Source organism: Panthera pardus, unplaced genomic scaffold, assembly GCF_024362965.1.
Source record: "Panthera pardus isolate Hobbes unplaced genomic scaffold, ASM2436296v1 HiC_scaffold_5, whole genome shotgun sequence".
Lineage (NCBI taxonomy): Eukaryota > Metazoa > Chordata > Mammalia > Carnivora > Felidae > Panthera > Panthera pardus.
Genome location: NW_026526980.1, coordinates 11,750,496 through 11,775,234, shown reverse-complemented (window position 1 = coordinate 11,775,234; position 24,739 = coordinate 11,750,496). Strand labels below are relative to the sequence as shown.

Genomic DNA, 24,739 nt, shown 5'->3' with positions numbered 1-24,739 from the left:
CCATGAATCACTCTGGGACTATTCAAGCTATAAAAAAAAAATTACTTCATTAGACTGAAACACTGTGTGTGTGTGTTTTGTGTGTGTGTGTGTGTGTGTGTGTGTGTGTGTGTTGTGTGTGTATACATTAATATATATAATTATATATTTCAGTTTATAATCTTATTTCAAAAATTTATTAGTCAAAAAAATTCATTAGTCGTCATTACAGGTTGCAAGAGCCCGAACTCATGATGCTGGAAATTGATGACAATAACAAAGAGAAAGAATCAAGCATTAAAATAATACGTAGGCTGAGCCAACTACTTAGCCTCTCAGGGTTTCAGTTTCCTCATTTATAAAATAGTACTAATAGTGCCTACCTCATAGGCTTTTTGTGAGGAATACCTGAAATAATAGCATATGAGATCTCAAGAAATTATAAAGTACTATATACATGTAAAGGATAGCTGTTATTACTATGTGGACAGTTTCCAAACAAAACAGATCTCTGGGGGGTTTTAGACGCCTATCTTCTGGATTCTTATTCTTATCCAACCGTGAGGAGTGATTCAACATTCTCAGCCTCTGATCCAATAAGTTTAGCTAAGGGGTTAAGTGTAGATTGTCTATTCTGATATAATTTGCAATCTCCCCCTCAAAACCTATACTGGATTATAAGTACTACCTCTCACTTGCCAGCGATGAAGTATGTTCCCAAAAGGCCTAGCTAATGGTGCAAGCTGCATGTCCATATACTCCCTGAGGTCTCCAGCATAACAAGGTCCCTGGTGATTGTCATCACTGGATGAAATCTTGGCCCTTCCAAAGGAACCATTAGAGGGCTGGTGGCAATTTAACAGTGGTGGCTTGTTACCTTGCCTTCCTTGCTTAGGTAAAAAGCTCCCGTAGGACACTTGTGTAACCAAGTAAAAAAGCATAGAGTACATATTGCCCCTTGTAGGAAGGAGAATTCAGCTCTTACAATCCAAACGAAGCAAAGACCTCAGAGATGCTCAAAGAGACAAATGGATCCCAAGTGAACATGGTTGGATGACTGTGCCCCAAATTTTGAATGAAAGCAGTAAGGAGAGAAAATATCTGAGAGGTGGAATTCAAGAGCGAGTAGTCCAGGAATTAGTGATTGTTTTTCATGGCATCCTTGAGAGAGAATACTGAGTACTGTCTCACATCCCCAGCTCTTGGCCCTGAGACTTGTGTGTAAAAAAACACGTAATAAGTGAGGCAGATATCTAGGATTGTCTGCATAACAACCAAGTTCTTAGAATAGCCTATCTCCTCAACTATATGACTATCATGACCGCATCCATGTGGAGAAACCTAAAAATCACTACCTCAGCCAGGTGATCAAGGTTAACATCATCAGCGACAGGTCAAGTTAATAGCAGGCACCCTTGATATGGCACTGCTGTGATGATCTTCCCCAACAGCAGTGACCCCAGTCTAGCCAAGGAAAAAACATTCCCTGGAACTCTCTGTACTGTCTTTGCCAGTTTTCTGTAAATTGAAACTATTCTAAAATAAGAATTCTTATTAAAATTATATTCAGGGAAATAGAACAAAGAATGGATTCAATGTCTTTTTTTGATAAGAACTGTGTGAAAATCATTGTGGAAGGGGATGATGGTGGCTATCACTAATACGATACCAAAGTGGAAAAGCTGTGCAGTGCCAAATCAGGAAATAATTGTGGTTATAGAGGTATGGAATAAAATATTTTTCTTTAGAAAAAGGAACTGGGGCGCCTGGGTGGCTCAGTCAGTTAAGCATCTCGCTCTCGGTTTCGGCTCAGGTCATGGTCTCAACGTTCATGAGTTCAAGCCCCACATCAGGCTCTGAACTGACAGTGTGGAGCCTGCTTGGGATTCTCTCTCTCCATCTCTCTGCCCCTACCCTGCTTACACTGCCTCTGTCTCTCTCAAAATAAATAAAAATTTTTTTAAACTTAAAAAAAAAGAAAAAGGAACTGAGGAAATGAATACAAAATAGGGTAGGAAATGAATACATAATGAATACAAAATAGGGTAGAAAAGCCAGATCAAAAACCAGAGTGAGATGAGTATATAAAATGTATGCCACAAAGACCTATCCATTTTCCAGAAGTGTGCCAGAAATTTGGCTAGAGCTTTCCTCCATCCAGATGAAAGAGGGAAAGAGGCATGATTGGGCACATGTAGTGTCCATATGACAAATACAGACCAGGTGCCTAGAAAAAAATCCCACTTTTTCCTGATATTCAGGTCAGAGAGAAAGTTTTCTCCTGAATCTTCCTGTGAACATCATATTTGTCATTCCTACACTAAATTCAGCAATGAATTTCTCTTCGGTTCATTTCTGTGCCCAAGGCAACAGAGCATTTCAGCAATACACAGTTTGATAATAGCAAATTATATGAAGGTTTAGAAGCAGACACATAACTATAACACAGCCACTAAGTCAAGATAGTCCATTGAGGTGGGATCTGGACTGACATCCTCTTCAGAAATTCAAGGAGACTGATAAGAACCATATCACTCTACACAGAGACAAGCCAAAGGTGGGGGCCAAATAATTAGTGGACACTACAATATTTCAGGCTATGCAGTAGGAATAAAGGTGTCATGGATGAATAAGAAATGGCACCTGTCCTGGAGGCCATTACATTCTGGGGAAGAGGTATTTAAAGAAGTTAGCCACCAAACTGTTGCATGTCATGTGACTAGTTTAAAGAGGGAGTAGTTGATCATACCCTAGTGGTGGTAAGGAAGGTGATGTGTGAGATAGGAAATGTTTTTTAAAGAAGAGGTATTTAGGATGGCTACCTGATGATGTTGTAGTGGATCTATAGGAAGTGAAGATTCTGGGACACACAGGAGTTGGGGGTGCCACCCAAGTGAAATAGAAAGATTGGTTGACTTCTAACGCCGTTTCTAGCCCACAAACTGGAAGGAACCAAAACTATACTAGTCAATAACTTTTTTGATGGTAAGTAACTGAATCCCAAACTATATTGCTTGAGGGGAGAAAAGAATGTTCTGGCTTGGTGAATCAAGAATGTATGGATCAGCCAAACCATGGAAGATCCAGGTACAGCTGGGCCTTCTCCATGTTGTGGTCCCTTTCTGAGATGCCTGCCTGCTCTCTTTTCCACCTACTCATAGTCTTGCCATCCTCCAAAGCCCAACTCAAGTTTCATCTCCTCTAGGAACCTCTCTACACACACACCCCTACCCAGGGGGATGGAATGTGCAAGGGAGGAGATTGCCAACTCCTAAGGAGCACTGTTATTGGTTGAACCAGTGCTATTTTCCAGGTGCTGTGCCAGCTGCTATCAGCCTCTTATATTACATCATGCCCACCCAGATAAGCCAGGATAATCACCCCATCTCAAGATCCTTAACACCTGCAAATTCCCTTTTGCTGTATTAGGTAACATACAGTTTCTGGGGATTAGGACATGGATATCTTTGCAGTGCCTTTATTCAGTCTACCACCCTGGGCTCGGCCTTGGCCTTCATTCATTAAAGGACCAAGGAGCCCTGTTGACGTCGGAGCCCATGAGAGATACTCTCTTCTGGATATCATGTGGGGTAACAATGAACTCTGAAGGAGAAAAATGTCACTGTTTGATCATTGTCATCAACAAGCAACTTTTAGCCACAGACTTCATGAAATCCAATCCTTGTTGCCAGCAACTGACATCCACAAAGGTACAAGCAGGCAAAGTTTATATTCAAACCAGTCAGTAACATTCTCTCAAAATTCTTTCCAGGTGAGATAATGTCAGGACAGTCACCTAGTAGTGAGGTGAGACTTCCGATATGATTCCTTTAGCTGTCCTTTTCCAGGTTTGCCAAGCTACATCCAGCTATATCACAATAGTCAAGCATGCCAATGTTCTAGACTGTTTGGAAATCATGCCGTGAGGCTCTGATTATAGGTCATCGAAGCACAATGGATCTTGATATTATCAACTCCATGGACAAGAATAATCCACTAATGTGCTGGGGCTTAGCACTGAATCATAAAGGGAAGTTGTTCCTGCATTTCCTCTCTCCCCTCCTAGGTGTCTCTTATAAGCTGCTGTCCCTTTAACCACAGGTTGTCCAGGGAAACGTCAACTCCCCTCCCAACGGATTATGATCCTCCCAATTGTGCACCAGAGTCTCAGGACTACAATGGAACAGATGCCACCAAAAGAAAAGAAGGAAGGAACGAATTTCCTGGCTGAGGCAGAGCTGAGTCTTATGAAGGAGTCGAAGGCCTTTCTGGAACAATAATACCATCTTTGGGTAAGAGAAATAATGCATGTGGTAACATGGAAGTAACTCTAATAATGAGAACTTGTGCAAGTGTGTTTAAATGTATAGAACAGCGGTAAGAGAGGTCAAAATGCCTTGCTGTAATTGGATAAGTGCCGATCCAACACTGAATAAAAGTCTCTTTGAAGGGAAAATTGATTCTTCTACTTTACAAAGATTGATAGAAATATAACAAATACTTATGATAGCATTTCCTTGCATTGCCTTTGGAGACAAGAAATGCAGGCTAGAACTGATGCTGCTAGCTAGATGAATAGCTTTTGGTAAATCACTTACCTCTCAGTGCCTTGGTCACTTTATATGTAAAACGAAATGCCTGCGTCCAAGAGGTGTTAAGAGAATTAAACAAGATAGTGCATAAAAATACTTCACAGTGCTGAGTGCACACCAATTGCCTAAACATCTTTCCACTGTTAAAGTTTCTCTTAACACATTGGAAATCACTAAGACTTTAAAAATCACCTATTTCGAATCTCTCACTTCTACAGATATCATCTGGAAATATTTTGTTAAACATGTGTATGTACTAATTTCTACATAGATAATGTCTTGACCGAAAAAACTCAGTGATTCTCATATTTGACCCTGGAATCATATGGACATCCCACAGGATCCAAAGCCAGGAAATGGCTATGTTCAATGCAAAATGGCAGCTCCTCGGAGATTCGTGGTCTCCTTAAAGGCCTATCCATACGAATCTCAGAATTTCAAAAGCAGACCAAAGAGATAGAAAGAAGAAATGTTACTGGCAAAACAATTTTACAGTTTAACTGAAAAATCCTACTCTGTGATATGTTGATTTGTATTTTATTAGTAATGATTATGTTTGCATATGCAAGACCTATTTCACTGATTAGGCACATAACATGGGTAATGCTAAAGTGTATATTCAGATCAAATCTGTTTTATGATATTTAGTTTTTGATTTATTGTTAGTTTTTGATTTAGTTTTGATTTGTTGTTGCAATGTATAGCCTCTACCCACACCATCTAGATAGGTTACAGAGGTATGGGAAATCAGAACAATTCATGAAAAATCATTTTTCAATTTAGAGGAGAAGATGAAGGAGATTTGCATTAAAAACTATCTGCTCTATTATCTGCACTATTCTTCTTAGGAAGCAAGAATGTTCCAAATATCTCATGTCTTGAGAATCTTTCCAATTCATCATTAAACTAGGACCAAGAAACGTCAAAATGATGGAAATGAAGGCTAGAATGCTTCAGACTGATGGGGGCTCAGTTCAGCCCCAAGAGCCTGGAGCACAGTGACAGGGCATAAAAGAGGCAAAATAAGCCACCAAAATATTGATAGCTCCAATCCAACAGCTTTTCTAGTTTGGGTTTTTTTGTTTTTTGGTTTTTGTCTTTTTGGATATCAAACAGCTAAAGCCTTCTGCCATAAATAGTTTTGAAGTTTGATTCTTAATGTGAAGCATTTACTGAGTCCAAGCCACCCACCAGGCACTGTGCTAGAGTGCTCATTTTAACCCCACAGCCAGCCAGTGAAGAAGGTACTTCCATTACTCTCAATGCACAAATGTGATGAAACTTGGAAATGCTAAGCAATTTGCAAAGGGCATGCAGAGAGACAAGCGTGGATGCAAGCATGTGTGGGGTGTGTGTGTGTGTTTGTGTGTGTGTGTGTGTGTGTGTGTTTAGGGGAGAAGTGGGGTCTCACTTTCAGTAAAATGCTAAATCATAAACATGGCCCCCAATACTCTCCCTCTCCCTACTCTTCTCTACTCTTGTTACCTCCACCACACTTGCCTAGGTGATCCCTCGTCTGTCTTCCTTGACATAATGGAGAGTTGAATACCAATGGTATTGCCATAATTAGCTCTTCCTGGGATACAGTAAATTGCATTTGCACCAAATGGGCTTTAGCTTCTCCAGACGTCTCTCTGAACAGCAAAGAAGGCTTGGCAACAATGAAGGGATGGTACACCCTACACCCTTTGCTCTACTATTTATGTTATCACCATGTGGCAGACTCAGGCACCCTTTGCACCTGCAGATTTTTCCACTCCATACAAGGCAACTAAGTAGGACTGAAAGGCATATTCACATTTAGCCTTACTGTGACATACAAACTTAGGCAGACAAGCATTTCCTAAGACCAAGTTTAATTTCCCAAATCTCCAGCACATTCCTTTCATACATGCAAAAGGCTTTAGAAGGGATGGAAGTTTATTCTGATTTGAGGAGATTGTGCAGAGATTAAAAAAACAAACCCTCCCCTCATTCCTCAAGCATCTTAAACTCTTTGGCCCAGTCAGATCCCAAGTCACATGCAGAGGGTAGCCCCACATGCTTCAGGTGATCCCAAGGCAAAGGGGAGAACCACTCCTTAAACCTTGATGAAGACCCATAAACGCCCTGGCTCAGGTGTTTTCATAACTCATCAAACAACTATGGAAGGCTGGTGGCTCACCTGGACAGATACACATTAGGCTGAGCCTCATGCCTCCCATAGCCCAGCACATGGACTGTGTACAGCACACATCTGCTGAAGCCCTATGTCTGCTTTTGTGTCTACAGCCCCATTCCATCTCCACAAGAGACACCTGTACCAACACAGGATGTGGGAAATGACACAAAGATGATATGTCGATCAAGAGAAACTCAAGGAATGTGGTTATGGCGGCAAACGCTTTTCCCTCGCATTGCAATGGTCTGTGGTACCACCTCTGCACCTTGTCCAAGACTCAACAACAACAACAATTAGATGAAGGTGCTTTGCAAGTCAACTCATACTGCTCAGATCATCTTACCACACGGTGTAGGTAGAGAGGTCCGGGGTGGTCCCCAGGGCCACCAAGGTTCAGGAGGTAGACATGCCCTATAGCCCATGGGGGGACCTCTATGGTAGGGTGTGCAGAATCTTCCAGTTAACAGAGGAGGTCCCCATGGATCCACACTGCCCTGCAGAAGAGAAGTGACAGCTATGTGCATATAGCAGACAAGACAACCAATACCAAAAACAGCTGAAACCCACAGAAGAATATGTCAGCACCTGCCAACTTCTCAGCCACCAGGATCCAAGGGAGTAGCATCAGTACCTGAAAACCCCATCTCTCCCACTGGGTACCGCCTACAGCTTAGGCAAATAAATGCTGGAGGTTAAACTACGGTCACCACATGTCCCTGCCCATGGCTTAGAATGTAGAACAAAATGATCTCATTTTAGAGGAATCAAAGAAGTAATTCCAATCTAATGAAGTAGCATATTCCAGACAGTCAGACATCTATGTCCAGGATCACCCTGCATCCCTCCACTACAGTGACTATAGAAGCTCTGGTTTTGGCATATTCCAAACACAAAAAAAAATTGAGTGCAAATAAACACCTGATTCTCTGCACCCGAAATCACAGCTACTACTGGGGAAAAGTTCTGCCTGCCAGCCCCTCACTTTGCCTGCTCTGCTTCCCTCCCTGAGAAAGACCTCTTCCCCCTCTTTAGAAGTGCTTTCAAAGGACCAAGAGGCCACTGGGGAGTTGGAGATGCCTGGAGTCTTGCAGGAAACTGAGAAAGTGTTTGCTGTGAGGAACATATTACTTATCAATGACTACTAAACCCACATGTGTTTATCTGAATTCATAAGGAATTTTGATATTGAACACACTACAAGACACAGAGTAATACATCCTATGGAAAAAAAAAGAGGCAGAAATTCATGTAACAGAATTAATGAAAATGTATTTTGATATTGGTATAAATTCCTAGGGATGTGTCAGCTCTAACACTGACTGGAGACACAACAGAACCTGTTCATATGAACTTGTGTTCAGAATATATTTACCTAAGATACAGCTTAAAAGGATTCCATTGAGGAGGGCACCTTTTGGGATGAGCACTGGGTGTTGTATGGAAACCAATTTGACAATAAATTTCATATATTGAAAAAAAAAAGGATTCCAAACAGCTCATTTACCAACAAAGATGTGAAGGTGGTGAGTTATGACAATGACTTTGTCTAAGACCATTCTGAACTGTACAAGACACACAATATGAAAATGGAGAGAGGTCTTTTCGAATTCCCAGTTAACAAACAGTCTTAACATGCTAATCACATAACCAGAAAGAGGAAAATAACAACAACACTGATCCCACAGAGAGGCAGTATAGTAGGAGTCAACAAGCCTAGATACTTTAGTATGGACTGCGGTGTATCTTCCTGGTGTTATCTCCAGAACACATGGGAAAAGCCATAAGGTCCTCAATCTCTAAGTTCCTTTGGCTACTAACGTACCAGAAAATGATGACAGGCTGAAAAGAGAGAAACCCATAGACTCTTGGGTTAAGGCTGTGCCTTTGGAAAATAGAAACAGGCAGACATATCACACAACACACAAAACAGGGAAAAGGCCACAGCATGCTGTACTGCAAATGAGGGTTTCCTGACAGACTTACAACTGAAAATGGCCCCAGCATTTACCTTGTCCTTTTCAGCATTTTTGGTAAAGTGCTTGTTGTGACTTACGGGAGCGACACCAGCTTCTGGATTGGCTAAAGGCTCTGGAAGGAGTGGAGGTTTTTTTTAAATTTCAGTAGACACTGCAGAATTCAAACAAACACCACATTTTGTGACATCTTAAACTTTTCTCCACACTCAGGACCATAAGGAAAGGCAGAGAATATCCCACAAGCCTCAGGTGACCCCAACAATAAGGGGGAGATCCACCCCATCGTTTTAATCAAGAAATCATAGGGCCCTGGTTCATGTCCTTCATAACTAGTGAAATAATTATCGACAGGTCAGCTCAAATACAAATCTGGAAATCGTCACCAAAACAACCATTTCTCAATATACATTAGGGGCAATAACTTACCATCTCATTACAGATAAAAATTAAAATGAGAGTGTCAATTGGTAGATAACATCAATAAATCCCCAACAAAAGAGCATGAGTGTGTTTCTTCTGGCTCCAGGTGAATTGTTCAATCTTTCAGCTTATATATAGGCTGCCTTCCATATGTGAGTAGGTATCACATAACTAATTTCAAATAAAAATGTACTTAGACTAATATTATAGTCAAGAGAAAAGATCTGACCCTGTCCCTTGAGGACGTTTCCACAGGACCCTGGTTCAGGTGTTTTCATAACTGATCAAGCAACAGATCTCAACTAGCTAGAAATAAAGTTAGGGGTATGTCTCATCCTTCAGTGAGCCCAACACATGGTCTCTATACAAGCTACATCATAAGAAGTGGTATGTATGTCAGCTAAACAAGGCCTGTTTCTTCTGTATAAGAGACATGTGCTTCCCAGCTCACTATGTGGAAATGACAGCCCATTTCATGCATGTCCTGAGAAACTTAGAGAATGTTACAATGTCCTCAGTCCAGCTGACCTGAAAGACCTGTGGTGCCATCACTGCATCTTCTACAAAATACTCAACAAGAAAAAAGATGAAAAATGTTTTATAAGTCAACTTCTACTATTCATATCATCTTACCAAATGGTGGAGGTGGAGGTGGAGGGTAAGGTCCCAGAGGCCACCAGGGTGCAGAAGGGGTGGGTGGCCGATAGCCTATGAATGGAGATAAAGGGCAGTCCATGGGGTACAGAATGGAGGGCACCTCTGGGAAATGAAATTTTCTTGAAGCCACATTGACCTGCTGGACAGGAATTAAACTTTTGAGATATGTTAGTGTAAAAGGTGAAAAATCCAACACTGACACCAACATAGCTGAACCCCAATGAAGCAGAAACAGTGCCTATCTCCTTCCCTTCCTCCTGGTTTCAATAAGGCAGCATTAGTGCCACAAAACCCCACCCTTCCCACTGTGTCCCTCCTAGAGCTTCTAGGAGTTTGAGGAGCCAAGACAGTAAATTTCTGGCAGCATGCATGGTACTGGCTGTGCCTCCAAATGTAGGAAGGAAGTGGCCGGCCATAGAGGATCAGAGAGATAATTCTGGACTACTAAAGCAAGTTTGTTCTACACACACAGGCATCTATTTCCAGGACTACTCTCTGCTCAGCCCTTCACCACCTCAATAGTTCCATTTTGGCATATTAAGAGAAGAAATAAGTAAGGGGAATTATGATTTCATATCATTCATTTAAATCTTTAATCCATCTCCAGTTAATTCTTGTGAGTGGTTTAACCCCAGTGACTCATGAGAGAACCTTCTACAGGCCTTTCATGTCCGAGCTCTGATTCTCAGAACTCTGCAAGGTAAGTATGGCCACCTGCTCTAAATGTAAGCAAACAGGTTCTAAGAGGAATGAGGATCAAAAGGCTTGCAAAATGTGAAGCAGGAGTTGATACCAGCTCTTCCTGCAAAGTCCTGCTGGCAGCCTCTGCTCACCTGGCTCCGTCTTTGGACCTGCTGTCCTAAGGCACAAAGATCTATGGGGAGATGGCATCCTAGAGCCCTCAGGGGAATTGGGAAAGTGTTTTCTGCATGAACAATACAGGAGTTAGTTAAGAAAAGTTATAGATATATGTGAATTCACAGGTAATGACAAATTTTACGTACACTATGACATACAGGCTAATTTTGTCCCATGGAAAAATATGTTTGGAATTTGAAATGACAATTAAAATGAATATGTTCTGATATCAAGGTGGAAAATACAGATAAGGTATGAAGAGAAGATGCCAGCTATGACAGCTGCACAGGCTATAAAAGAACCTGGTTACATGAACATGGCATCAGCTCTTTTCCAGAAACTGGCACATCAGACCTGACTTTCACTCTCTATTCCTTCAGTTCCAGTGTACTTTTTCTACTGCAAATATGTCTTTCCTGATAATTCGTAATATTTTGACTGCTTAAACAGCTGCAGTGACTCTACAAAAGCACGTTTCAAAAAGAGATGGGACAACTGATGAATTATTAAAGTTAGAAAAAATGAACTTTGAATAAGAGCATTCAAGATTGCTAAGCACTCCTCAGAAAGTTGGGCTTTTCATGTTTTTCAGTTAGTGAAGATTACAATCGATGTTCTAAACAGGTTAATGACTAACTCTGGACAGAAAAGGAGTAAAATAACAACAATAATTCTGTTTCAGTTTCCAGGTACATTCCCATGAAAGGAGGTCTAGAAGAAGTGAGCCAGGCCAGGAGACATAAGGGTAGAGTGAGGAGTCATCCTCCTCATGTTATTTCCACACACACACAGTGACTGCCCTGTGGTCCTCAGCCTCTAAGCACTTATGGCTTCTGGAGGCACACCAAAGATGACAAGCTAAGAACAGAGAGGCCCTTAGGCTCTTGGGAAAGAGTTTTACTCTTTGTAAAGTAAATAACGCCATAGAAATATCTCAAAATACACAAACTAGAGACAAGACCCGGAGAGAGTGCTGTATAAAGAGTTAAAAGATTCCAGAGAGAGAATTACAACTGAAAATGGTCACAACGTTTACTTTGACCTTCTCTGTGTCCATAGTAAGGACAGAATTCTTGTTCTTCGCAGAAGCTGCACCAGGTTCTGCATTTGATAGAGGCCAAAGAAGGGGTGGAGGTTTATTCTGACTTGCATAAACTGGATGGAAAAAAAAACCCTCCATGCCTTCCTCCACCATCGTACACTGCTTCCTATAATCAGGTCCCTTACCAGAGACAGAGGGTTTCCCACAAGGCACAGGTGACCCCTTGGGACTCAGGGGACCCTTGAGGAAGGCACCAGAAGGCCTTGGTTGGATACTTGATAATCAACCAACTACGGACAGCTCAGGGCTCAATTCATTGGAAATCAACACTAAAATAAGGGTCTCCTAATACACATCATGGGAAATGACAATTTATCACAGATTAAAAATTAAAATAAGAATGGTTTAGGATAATGTCAGTAAACCATCAGCATGAACAGCAACCTGTCCTTTTCTACAAGGCATGGGTGGGATTTTTCAAATGTTTTACTGTATATATCATTTGCCTTATGTATCTGACAAGGGATTATGTAAGTATTCATGAACAGAAATTGCCTTGACGAGACTAATACTATACTAATGAGGAAAGAAAAGGTTAATTCCATGTGGAACGACCTGCAAAGTTTTAGAGTTACACTAATAAAATAACATTAGAGGAGTGAAATTTCACAAGGATTTACTTTACTAATAGGGTACTATAGTTCACAATACACACAAAAAACTTTTTAAAGAATTAAGGGACTCCAAACAGAGGAAACAAATGTCTGCTTTCCTTATAGAAAGCATGTTTTCTATGGAGTATTTATCCAAAAGCCAAATCAAGGAAGCTCATCAGGACATACAGCCTACAATTCTTGCTGTTGTTCATGTTATTCATGTGAAACAAAAGAAAAAGCCTTCAACATTGCCTCAAGGTGGAAGGGGGGGATGACCCACATCCGTTCTAGCACCCACTCTCCAGTTAAGTGTAACTGGGAGGTTGCAGATGGGCCCACAGTTGGTGGAGGGGCGTGAGCTCCACCACTCACAAAGGACAGACCCAAAGAGTCCTGCTGACTGGGGGCATCTGAGGGAAACAGTGTCCTGTCACCACTGTGAGACAACCTGTGCCCTCTAGTAACCACTTGGGACTGTTTGCAGGAGATCGAACAATTATACCCACTGGAACAAGAAACCGATTGTGTGGATGTTGCCCCAGAAGTTAAGCTACTGCATTTCACAACGTGCTCCTTACCTCTCCATGGAGGTATCTCTCTGTCAGGTCCTGCTGCCATTGGTTTGTGCCTCCTGGATTCCTCTGGAAGCCTCTGTTTGTGGATGACTTCCAGTCTTGAAGATCGAGATGAACCAGTTTCACTAAGAGTTACCACACCCAGGCCCCCACTGGACACCAACAGTTTAGCCTTTTTAAAAACCTCACAATACCCTTAAAAGAAATATGTCAAAATCCTGTACCTGCATTTCAAGTAGGCGACCTCCCTGCTCTGCTCTGCCATCACCTTCTCCAGCTCACAAGCCCTGAGCGGGGAGAAACACATCCACGTTCAGCTGTGGCAGAGTACACACAAGAGGAGGAGAGAAAAACATTCTTACCCAGTTGTCCTGAGACACTTTCTCACAAAGAGCAATCTGAAAGAGTCAGCACATCAATAAAAACCCATGTGGAGGGATTCAGTGTCCCGTTATGATCATCTGCATTAGGTGCTGGAGGACTCAGGAACTACTGGGCAGCGTGCAGGCTACCTGGTGTCCGAAGGTGAGCTCTGACTGCTGCAGCTGTTCTTGTGTTTCTTCTACTCTTCTCCTGGGAGTGCAATTGCTTTCATCAGATGAAGCACCATGTTGAGGGTGACGTTAATTGGCCCAGGTTCCCATTATAAGAACTGAACTCTCATACACATGATCCAATCATATAAGACACATTTCACATGAGGAGGAAGAGTACAGAAAACTCAAAGCCATCGCTACATCATCTTGGATTTATTATTTAATGCCTGTGGGGTTCTGCGTTGACATGGTCTCCTTACCAGTGGCGACAGCTCCCTAATCCTGCAATGAGTATCTTTCATCATAAAATTCAAGTCTTCTTTCCCTTATATCCTTACCAATTTCTCACAGCTACTACAAGTGGGTCTCTAAAATGGGATGGTCATACTTGTCCATGTGATTCATCCTCCACCAAACTGCTTCCTGAGGTTTGTGATAATTTCCAGCACCTCCAGAAACGTGTGCGGGAACCACATTTCCACACAGTCTTGCCAACAATGGGAATCAGGAAATCTTTAGTGGCTTAACTGGTTTAGAATAATATTTTTAACTTAACATCTGGAAAATGTCACATTCTTCTTGAAGTCTCTATAAAAATAAATGTCTCCTGAATATTTGTATAGATTTGTGTGCTACTTGGGTCTAAACCCTGTACAAAGTTTCAAGATAATCCAATGGACGTGTGTGAGCTGCTGGTAGGAGCTGAACTCACTTGTAGTTCCATAGCTCTTCTGCAGCTAATTTCAGTTTCTCCTCTGCGGCTGACAGCTGCTTCTCCCCTTCCACCTGCTCCCACTCTTTCAATCCCAGCTTCCTATGAGGGGAAAGAAACATAGATTACCTGGTAGCCCATGTGAAATTCTGCCTTTCTTCTCTCCCCCAAATCTGAAGGCAGGACTCAAATGTCCCCTCTCCCTTTCCCCATAAATGTACAGATCCACAAACACAACCGGGGGAAGCATTGATGCCCCCCCATTAAGGGACTAAACAAACTCAAACTCCAGCATGCTGGCAAGTCTTTGGAAACTCTGAGCTTCTCTTCACAGCTCTCTATTCCTACTCATCAATACATCACATAAATATAAAAAAGCCCACATGAGATGCACTAAGTGCCCTCCCAGGCTCAAGCTCCTGTGATTGGGACTGCATAAGCGTATTTCTTTTCAATGTACAAAACCAAGCCTGACCAGCCCATCACAATTAAGCACATAAGGATGAAGCAGGGGTTCCTGACTTGTCTGGTTTCTCCCAAGAGCCCTGAATTTTCCATCAAGGCTGGGGCCATGACATTGCCATAGAGACATCTTTCTCGGACATGGTGTCATTCACACTATACCATGACCTACTGGAAATTTCAACAGTTCACAAGGGAACTCCTGACACCTGCCTCAAAGACACCAGTTGAGAAGAATGCAAAATACACTGATGAAAAGAAAATGATGTGAATTGGCCCACCTTCAGAATATTGTCTTCCAGAAAAGGATTGCAGAAAAGGATTGCAGGGAAGGGAAGGGAAGGGAAGGGAAGGGAAGGGAAGGGAAGGGAAGGGAAGGGAAGGGAAGGGAAGGGAAGGGAGGGGAGGGGAGGGGAGGGGAGGGGAGGGGAAGGAAGGGAAGGGAAGGGAAGGGAAGGGAAGGGAAGGGAAGGGAAGGGAAGGGAGGGAAAAGAAAGAGGAAAAGGAAGGAAAACTGAATTCACAGGATTCAGTACTGCTGGTGCCCCTGATCTCCTACCAGACATAAACTCCCATCTCATCTGCAGAAAGATACCATCATAGTATACCTGAATTCTTCTCCAAATATTTCCTATCCAATGTCTAGAGTTTAACAAAAAATTATAGACATATGGCAGTCATGTTGCTATGATGGGACTGAAATGTAAAGGACAATGAAAATGAACCCTGAGGTTTCCACAAAGTGAAGGAAGATGCAGATCACAGAAATCAAGGCAGAAGGGAGAAACACAGTTCTTTACTGATTACTATGGTAAAAGTATGGTTGGTGTTAAATGTGCTCAAAGAAAGTATAATTATCCCCATTGTCTCACACATTTGTTCTTACAATAGTGTTTGTAACAATTAACTCCTGAAAGTCTCACTCTTCTGTAAGCTTCTGTCTTCGTCCACACATTCCATCAAGAACATCTACATTCTTCTGCCACGTTTCCCGTTCGGCTTCCTTTGCCCCTTCCACACATCTCAATGTATCACAGTTGTTTCCCTGTTCCCTTTTGCTGCCTGTCAAGCATAAAACAGTTTACTTCTGTGTGTGCATCTGTTCTCATGAGTGTGGCCGTGAGGGGGGAGAGGAGAAAGGACAGAATTCCAAAGGCAGGAAGCCACTTTTTACCTTCCCAGAACAAACTCATTCTACTAAATGCAGTTTTCTTCCCTCCAAGCAACACCTATTCCAGGTTACATTTATTAGATGTCAAGACTCCCTGCATCAAATCCTTGATGCATGCACTGGTATCTCCTGACTTTAAGACAGATTTGAGAAAGATGTAATGATTATAGAAGAATGTGAATGTACTTAGCACTACTAAAATGTACACTTAAATGTTTATGATGGGAAACTTTCTAATGTATGTATTTTACCACAATTAAAGAAGAGAAACTTAAAAAGGAAGTAATGATGTTCAATTCTCTGGTTTATATAACGTTTGATAGTAAATTTTGTTACCTGATTCTTTCAGATCTTAAGCTGAGCATTTTGTTTCTGCACAGGATGTTCTTCAGCCTTCCGTTTCACTTCGCTGGTCTGAATTTCATTAAGGGGGAGGTGAACCTGAGCAAAACCCTCTCTTTAGTGACTTGATTCCCAAGAAGATCACTCAGTAGATAACATATAAATCTAATGTTCTAAGGCATGAAAGATTTGTTTTTCTTCAAAGCTAAAGTGTACAATGGAAATCCTGCAGGAAGTAGAGGGAATTTACTTCTGAAACTTCTGAAGTGTTTACTAAATAGCACCTTTCAAGTTCTTTGTAGGTTTTTCTTTCCCCAGCTTGCAAGTAGGATAGAAACAAAATGTGTACTAGGCTTTCCAAACAAACACTGGACAATGTGTCACAAAGAAGCATTGTCAATAGAACATACCCCACAGTCAGTCCCTGTATCATTAAAAACAGTTGAGAGGTGCCTGGGTGGCTTGGTCGGTTAAGTGTCTGACTTCGGCTCAGGTCATGATCTCACGGTCCGTGAGTTCGAGCCCCGCGTCGGGCTCTGTGCTGACAGCTCAGAGCCTGGAGCCTGTTTCGGATTCTGTGTCTCCCTCTCTCTCTGCTCCTTCCCTGTTCATGCTCTGTCTCTCTCTGTCTCAAAAATAAATAAACGTTAAAAAAAAAACAAAAACAGTTGATCCAGTTTGGGCCAAAGAGAAAAGTGAGACACATTAAAAAAATGAAGGGTGAAGAGAATAGTGGAAGGTGTAAATTTTTCAGAGCAACTATCTTGCTTTTGAGACAATGGGACTGTCACCGGATAACAAAGAAAAAGGGAAGAAAGTGTAAAATCTTTCAAGCCAAACAGCTCAAATGAATGACTTTTCTTTATGGAAGATAAATATTGTCACCAGATTCACTTTCAAAACTCTCTGCTCTGCATTAAGAGGAACATAACTGTTCAACATGGCTAGAAACCTCTAGTGCTCTCTCCCAGCAGCACTGAATGATATAAAAATTAAGCCAGGGTTATGAAAACAAATTCTGCCTAACTCTTAAGTAAAGTGCTATTTTTTTAATATAATAAATAAATAATTAATAAAACCTATTTATTTAGGCACTGTGATGTTACTGCTTGAAACAGCAGTGAACAGCATGGAAGGTTGAGGGGCTCAATTCATCCAATGACCAAAAGGGCTCAAACATCAAATTATGCTAACTCTCCGTAGCAAAACACTCAGGAAGTCCCAATTCTTGACATTCTGATTTACCTCAGATTGCCACAAATCATGCACACTTTGGATGATATCATTAAAAAATTCATTAGTGTGCTCAAGTGCCTCACTGTTATTCTTCAACAAAACATATAGTCATCAGGAATACTTATTCATTACTTTTACTTCCATTTTTAAAGGACAAAGAAGGGATTTTAATACTTTTTTTAATTTATTTTTTGAGAGAGAGAGAGCAAATGTACAGGGGAGGGACAGAGAGAGACAGAGAGAATCCCAAGCAGGCTGACTCCAAGCAGACTCCCCACAGTCAGCACAGAGCCCGACGTGGGGCTTGAACTCATGAACCATGAGATCAGGATCTGAGTCGAAACCAAGAGTTGGGTGGTTAACTGAATGAGCCACCCAGGTGCCCCAGGACAAAGAAGGGATTTTTATCTTCATCTATGTGCCTCGTAAGAGGGAAACTTATTTTGCCACATGGTTTCTTGAGCACATTTCTTTGCTCCATTGATCTACACAAATATGTAACAGAAGATTCAGAATTCAAAAATATTAATTATGGTGACATAAAAACCTGCCTCTGGTGGGTAAGTCATTACAGAAATAAAGAATGTGGTATTTTACATATGTGATGATTGCTTTGAATTTAGCCTGGTATAGAATGGAATGAAACGGGACATCAGGATGAAAGAGGAGACAGCAAAATCAGTGAACCAGAAGTGAACACAATTCCAGGTGAAATCATGAAAATGAAAAAAAAAAAAAAAAGGCGGGGGGGGGAGGATGATTATACCTTCTGTTCACAAATGGATATTTTTTCTGCAAGGTTTGCATTTTCCTTCATGGAGTACTTAATCTTCTCATAAATTTGATCTAAATTAACCAAAAAGATAAAAAAGCAATCTCTTAAGATTAGTACCAAAACCAGTAAAATCAAATTACCCACTGTGTCAACACCAAAGGCACATGATCTGGCACTGTGGTCACATAAAACATTTGGCATTACTGTGGTCCCTGAAGAAAGCAAGTTTTAATTAGTGGCATTTTATTTTTCTTTCTCTTTTTCTCTCCTTTCTCTTCCCCCCCCTCCCTATTTCTTTTTCTTTTAGAGAGAGAGACCACATGAGTGGGTGATGGGTAGAGGGAGAGAGAGAGAATCCTAAGCAGACTCCATGCTCATGTGGAGTCCAACACTGGGCTTGATCCCATGACCCTGCAATCATTACCTGAGCCAAAATCAGAAGTCAGATGCACAACCGACTGAGTCACCCAGGAGCCCCCTAATATCCCATCATTAAGCAACATTCCTCTTAGAATATATGAACAGTTCAAATTGTGCTGACATCACCAGAGGAGAAATGAAGAAAAGTCAAGTATCCTACATACATATATTCTGTCCTTCATGATCAAATAAACAAATCAGTGCAATTACTTTAAAAAAAAAAGTCAGAAAGAAAATATAACCCACCTAATTTCTTCCAGGTTTTCCCCCACCTTCACCCACCCTTTAAAAATAACGAAAGAGGCACCTGGGTGGCTCAGACAGTTGAGATCCAACTTCAGCTCAGGTCATTATCTTACTGCTGATGAGTTCGAGTCCCACATCAGGCTCACTGCTGTCAACATAGAGCCCACTTTGGATCTTCTGTCCCTCTCTCCCTCTGCCCCCTCCCCACTTACACTCTGTTTCTCAAAAAGAAGTAAGTCTTTTAAATAAATAGATTAATTAATTAATTTATTTATTAACAATAACAAGAGAGGTGGGCGCCTGGGCACCTAGTTGGTTGATTTTGGCTCAGGTCATGATCTTACGGTTGGTGAGATTGAGCCCCATGTAAGGCTCTATGTTGACAGCATGGATCCTGCTTAGGATTCTCTCTCATTCCCTCTCTCTCTGCCCCTCCCCCACTCATGCACACACTTTCTCTCAAAATATGTAAATAAACATTTAAAGAAATACTGAGAGAGAAATTATTCTAAATGTCACTTGGCACTCAGAGGCCTCCAATGTCTTTCTGCTGCTCCACAGGGTCCCTTCATGAGAACCAGGGCAGGATGCTCAGGTGGGTATGGTCTTGGAATCAAACACACTTGGGTAAAATCTCAGCTTTACTACGTAGTGGGCTAGGACCCTGGATAACTCCTCATCTCCCCAAATCACAAGGTGGTGAAAACCAAAGATGCAAACATTACCACCTGCATTACTGGTAAACGCCATGCAGGAAACACTCACCTTACACGTAGATAGCACATGGAAAGCACCTAGAACAGAGCCCAGGACTCCAGAGTCTTCTGATAGGTCCCAAACTACAAACTTACCTTCTATCTGTATAATGTGAGAGCTCTGCTGCCCTGAGGTCACCCTTCTCTATACCAGCAGTGTTGTATTCCCCATAGTAACACTAGCATTTGAGGACACACTATGTGCCAAGTCACTTAATCAGCAAAGTCCATGAAGCCCATACACAATCCATTAGCCCCATTTTGCATATTGCTCACTTTCACTCACTCTCCACTAGCATTAGAGGCTCCCTCCACCCAGGACTCATAACACATGTTTTAAACCTCTCTAGTGACACACACTCAGCCTGACAATATCTGACTTCTTCTCTAAGCCTTGAGCTTCTTGATAGGCCCAGATAGTGCCTTAATCTGTACATTTCCCCCAATAGGTAGGTCATGCCAAAATACTCCTGTCACTGGCTTCTTAAACATTTCTGTCCAGAATTAAACTCATCCACTTCTCCCTAATTATCTGATTTTTTTTCTACCTGGTCACGTGTCTCAGCTGGGGGCAACTCAATCTGTGCTGTCGCTTAGGATGCAAACAAGGAAAACTAACTGTAAAGAGTTAACGGGCTAACTAGACCAGATAAATCAATGTCTTTACCTCTAGCTGAATTAGAAACCACATTGAACAGCTGTATTAAGAAAAGATTACAGGGCACCTGGGTGGTTCAGTTGGTTGAGCATCTGACTCTTGATTTTGGTTCAGGTCATGATCTCATAGTTTGTGAGATCAAGCCCCGCATCAGGCTTTTGAATCTTTTTTAAAAAAGATTTAAAAAGAAAAGATTACAAGGAAGATAGAAGCCTGAAATGTTACCTTCATATACTCGAGTCTTTACCTAGATGAGCGATAAACAAAATTAAATTTGATGTAGAAACAATATTTTTTATAAAAGTATAGCTCGTGACAAAAAGTCAAAATCATAATCCAATGTGTTATTATAATAAAGGTGTGGGTCAGCAAAATAAATTATTTTTTAAGTTTTGCAATTCTAGTATAGTTAATATACAGTGTTATATTCGATTCAGGTACACATATAGTGATTCAACAATGCTGTACATTACTCAGGGTTCATCATGGAAAGTGTACTCTTTAATCCCCATCACCCACTTCTCCCATCCCCCCGCCCACCTCCCCTCTGGTAACCATCACTTTATTCTCTAAAATTAGGAATCTGTTTTTTGGTACATCTCTCTTTTTTCCCCTTTGTTCATTTGTTTTGTTTCTTAAATTCCACATATGAGTGAAATCATATGGTATTTACCTTTCACTTAGCATTATATCCTATCTATCAATCCATGTTGTTGCAAATGGTAAGATTTCATTCCTTTTTATGGCTGACTAATATTCATGTGTGTGTGTGTGTGTGTGTGTGTAGATATATAGATATAGATATACAGATATAGATATAGATGTCACCTCTTCTTTATCCATTCATCTATGGATGGACACTTGGGCTGCTTCCATAATTTGGCTATTATAAATAATGCTGCAGTAAACACAGGGGTGCATATATCCTTTAGTAGTAGTTTTTTGTTCTGTATCCTTTGGGTAAATACCCAGTAGTGCAATCACTGCCTCATAGGTTAGTTCTATTTTCAATTATCTGAGGAAATTCCATACTGTTTTTCAAAATGGCTGCAGCAATTTGCATTCCCACCAAAAGTGCATGAGGGTTCCTTTTTCTCCACATCCTTGCCAACACTAGTTTTTTCTTGTCTTTTGATTTTAGCCATTCTGACAGGTGTAAGGTGATATCACATTGTAGTTTTGATTTGCATTTCCCTGACCATGAATGATGTTAAGCATCTGTTCATCTGTCTGTTGGCCATCTTCTTTGTGGAAATGCCTATTCAGGACTTCGGCCCATTTGTAAATTGTATTATTTGTTTTCTGGCTGTTGAGTTGTATAATTTCTTCATATATTTTGGGTACTAACCCTTTATCAGTTATGTCATTTGCAAATATCTTCTCCCATTTAGTAAGTTGTCTTTCAGTTTTGTTATTTGTTTCCATTGCTGAGCAGGAGCTATTTATTTTGATATAGTCCCAATAATTTAATTTTGTTTTTATTTCCTCTGCCTCAGGAGACATTCTAGAAAAATGTAGCCATGGCCTAGTATAATAAAAATTTAGAACTATAACAAACTATAGAAAGAATTTCTTTTCTACTTGGTGATATTTCAACAACCATTTCTAAGGAAGAGAATTAAGGTAGATATCTTATTTTTGACCAAAAGTTATGTTTCCATTCTATTAAACAGATACAAAACTACCAATCTTCAATAATGGAAATGACAGACTTATTTTAAATTAATAACTAATGCTCCATTTACTTGCAATTATTTTTTGTAAAGTCCAATAGCCATAATAAAGTCCAGGATCACTCTGTTTCAGAGTTTCAGACAAAACAAAAGTAAAGGCAAAATCTTGGGACTAAAATATGCCTCTGACTCACCAGAAACACTGTAGAAATGTCTTATGCATTCAGCTATTTCCTGAACTGACAATGCCATCAAATCAGGTCCTATGATTTTTCCCACATCACCACCAACAAAGGTTTTCAAATCAGAAAGGAAGTGGGAGATGGCTAGAGAAAACACACAAGCAGCAACATAAATGACCACGAACATTTCCAGAAAGTGCAAAAAGTGCTTCCTTGACCAGAGTCATTCCCTGAAGACATTATAAAATTATAGCAGGTACTTGAGATGTCACAGAGAGATCTGAACAAAGTAAACAAAATCATACAATGTTCTCAGACCACAGATGGCTCAAACTAGACATCAAGAACAAAGTTATTAGTTGGAGAATGACCAAAAAAATGAGATTAAACAACAAGCTTCTCAAAAACACATGGATTAGAGAAGAGTCGGGTGGGGGGATGGGTGAAAGAGAAGTAGATCAAGAGTACACTATGATGAGCAACTGACAAGTGCATGAAATCACTGAATCATATTGAACACATGAAACTAATATTACACTGTATGTTAATTACAGTTGAATTCTTTAAAAAGCCCATATAAGTCAAAGAAGACATTTCTACAGAAATTGTAAAGTATTTCAATCTAAATGATAATGAAAATTGAATGTAGTAGAGGGAAATTTATAATACTGAGTGCATATAAAAGGTCCCGTGGCTATAATATTTTCTGCTTACTTATGACTACAATTCTATCTATAAGGTACTTGAGTATACTCACAGTGAAAACAGTTCTCCAGAGGTAAATTAGACAAGCACAAGTTCCCATGGAGGCAGTATTAATGTTACGTTTCCACAGAATTTCAAAACATCAGAGCCAAGGGGGAAATGGTCAGGCAAAATATGGACAGGCTGAGATAATATTGGAGACAATGAGGATTCTTAAAGATATTTACAATATATCTGTCACAAAGAATCATCTTTATGAACCCTCTACCAGCCTCCAGGAAGTTATAAGCACACCTCTCAAATGTCTCCTCATAGAGGATCAAGAGGACAGATGGCTTACAAAGGAGCAGGAACAAACTTTTGGGAGTGATTACTGTGTTTGCTATCTTACTGTGGTGATGGTCTCATTGCTGCTTACATATGTCCAATATCAACAAACTATGTTCTTTAAAAAGGTGTTGTTATTATATACAAATTATACGACAATGAAGCTGTAGGAAAAATAGACAACACTTAGAAATTTTACTTTGCTGACAAACACATTGCAACTGTGTTTTAATAGTAAGAATTTATAAGCCAATGTAAAACAGAAAAAGTAAGAAAATGCAAATTTATAGTAGATAAGAAGTCAATGACTTCTACTATACATTCATGAATTATGTGGATAAAATCCTTTGGAACATCTCCAAAATATGCCCCAAATTCATGGAAGAATGGGAGAAAGAAAAACAAAAAATGTACTAGAGATACAAATGAGATTGTTCTATAGAAAGAGGTTTACAGATACAGATATATCTGAGAGAGATGGGCAGCTGTTATCATAATAATATGGGATTATTATTCCAAAAAATAAATAAATTACACATTATTGTTCACTTCTTGATGTTTTCTTTCAATGTTCACTTGATTCTGAATCATAGCTCAAAATGTCAGATTTCTGAGGTACATAAAGATTTGCATAATCAGGTGATCTTGTATATTTTGATAATATCTGTGGGATTTTAAGTTAGTTGAACACACATCTCCAAATAGCCAATGAAAGGAATTCATGTTTCTATTTCATGGTATTGTGCCAAAATTAATTGACAGCAACTCTGAAAATTAATTTCTAAAAGATTACAAAATTCCTGGATATGGTCACCAAAAGAGCAGAACACATATCATTCTACAAAAATTGTACTTAGAAGTCTTTTAGGAGCAAAACACTCGTGATGCAATTCATACTAATTCACATACCAAGCTTAATTTTGGCACATAAACCTGTCTAGAAAGTAGCCTCTGAAATCTATAACATTTTTGTATTCAGCTCTCAGAGATGAGGTCATGAAAATGTGTAATGGTGGGAAATATACACTGTTTTTGAGTAGCCACTGTCTGAAAGAAAGCAATAGCTGTCAGCACAATAGTTGGTCATGGGGCTCAAATGCACCAAGGACAGAGGCCATCTTGTCATGAAGGTAAAACATCTTCAGCCATGGGCACTCTTGGTGCATCTGGCAGCTGTCTGGCTGCTGATATCAGTAGATGCTTCTTAACTAGATTAGATCCAATGGGGTCAGTAACGCTAGGTTCTCACAGTCAATGGCCATGAGTAGGTGGAGGTGGGAAATGCAAGACAAGTTAGTTTATGGAAGAATTCAGAGATGATGTAGGGAACGAGCTGATCTCTGAGAGGCAGCCTAGCTACAGGGGAAAAATCCTAATAAAGACGATCAAGAATTTTCCTCCTTCATAGTCTCAAAGGAAAGAGAATAGATTCTATTTAGATTGGGGGCATTCATGTGGAATGATCCTGCCTCAATGCAAGGGTTATTCCTGACTAATGGGACTTTCCAGATCCCACTCTAAGGATCTGGTACATGTCAATCTAAAGAAATCTACTTATCTCTATGGTGTTCCCTGTCTGTCTGTCTGCCTCTCTCACTCTCCTAGGGGTACAAGTTTTGCTTT

General features: G+C 40.5%; 1 protein-coding gene across 2 annotated transcripts; it reads right to left on the bottom strand.

Moving 5' to 3' along the window:
• Window positions 1-6,501: 6,501 nt before the first annotated feature.
• Window positions 6,502-18,440, bottom strand: LOC109278421 (transport and Golgi organization protein 1 homolog). 2 transcript variants are annotated; one of them, XM_053894411.1, is made up of 7 exons: window positions 18,142-18,440; window positions 14,165-14,266; window positions 13,141-13,203; window positions 12,920-13,014; window positions 9,762-9,836; window positions 8,741-8,820; window positions 6,502-7,226 (listed from the first exon to the last, which is right to left on the bottom strand). In XM_053894411.1, the coding sequence occupies exons 1-7, from the start codon at window positions 18,180-18,182 to the stop codon at window positions 7,062-7,064; spliced, it is 621 nt and encodes a 206-aa protein (XP_053750386.1). In that variant the 5' UTR covers window positions 18,183-18,440; the 3' UTR covers window positions 6,502-7,061. The 2 variants fall into 2 exon arrangements, with proteins under 2 accessions (XP_053750386.1, XP_019324320.2); XM_019468775.2 differs by lacking the exon at window positions 6,502-7,226 and adding an exon at window positions 7,233-7,950.
• Between the last annotated feature and the right edge of the window lie 6,299 nt (window positions 18,441-24,739).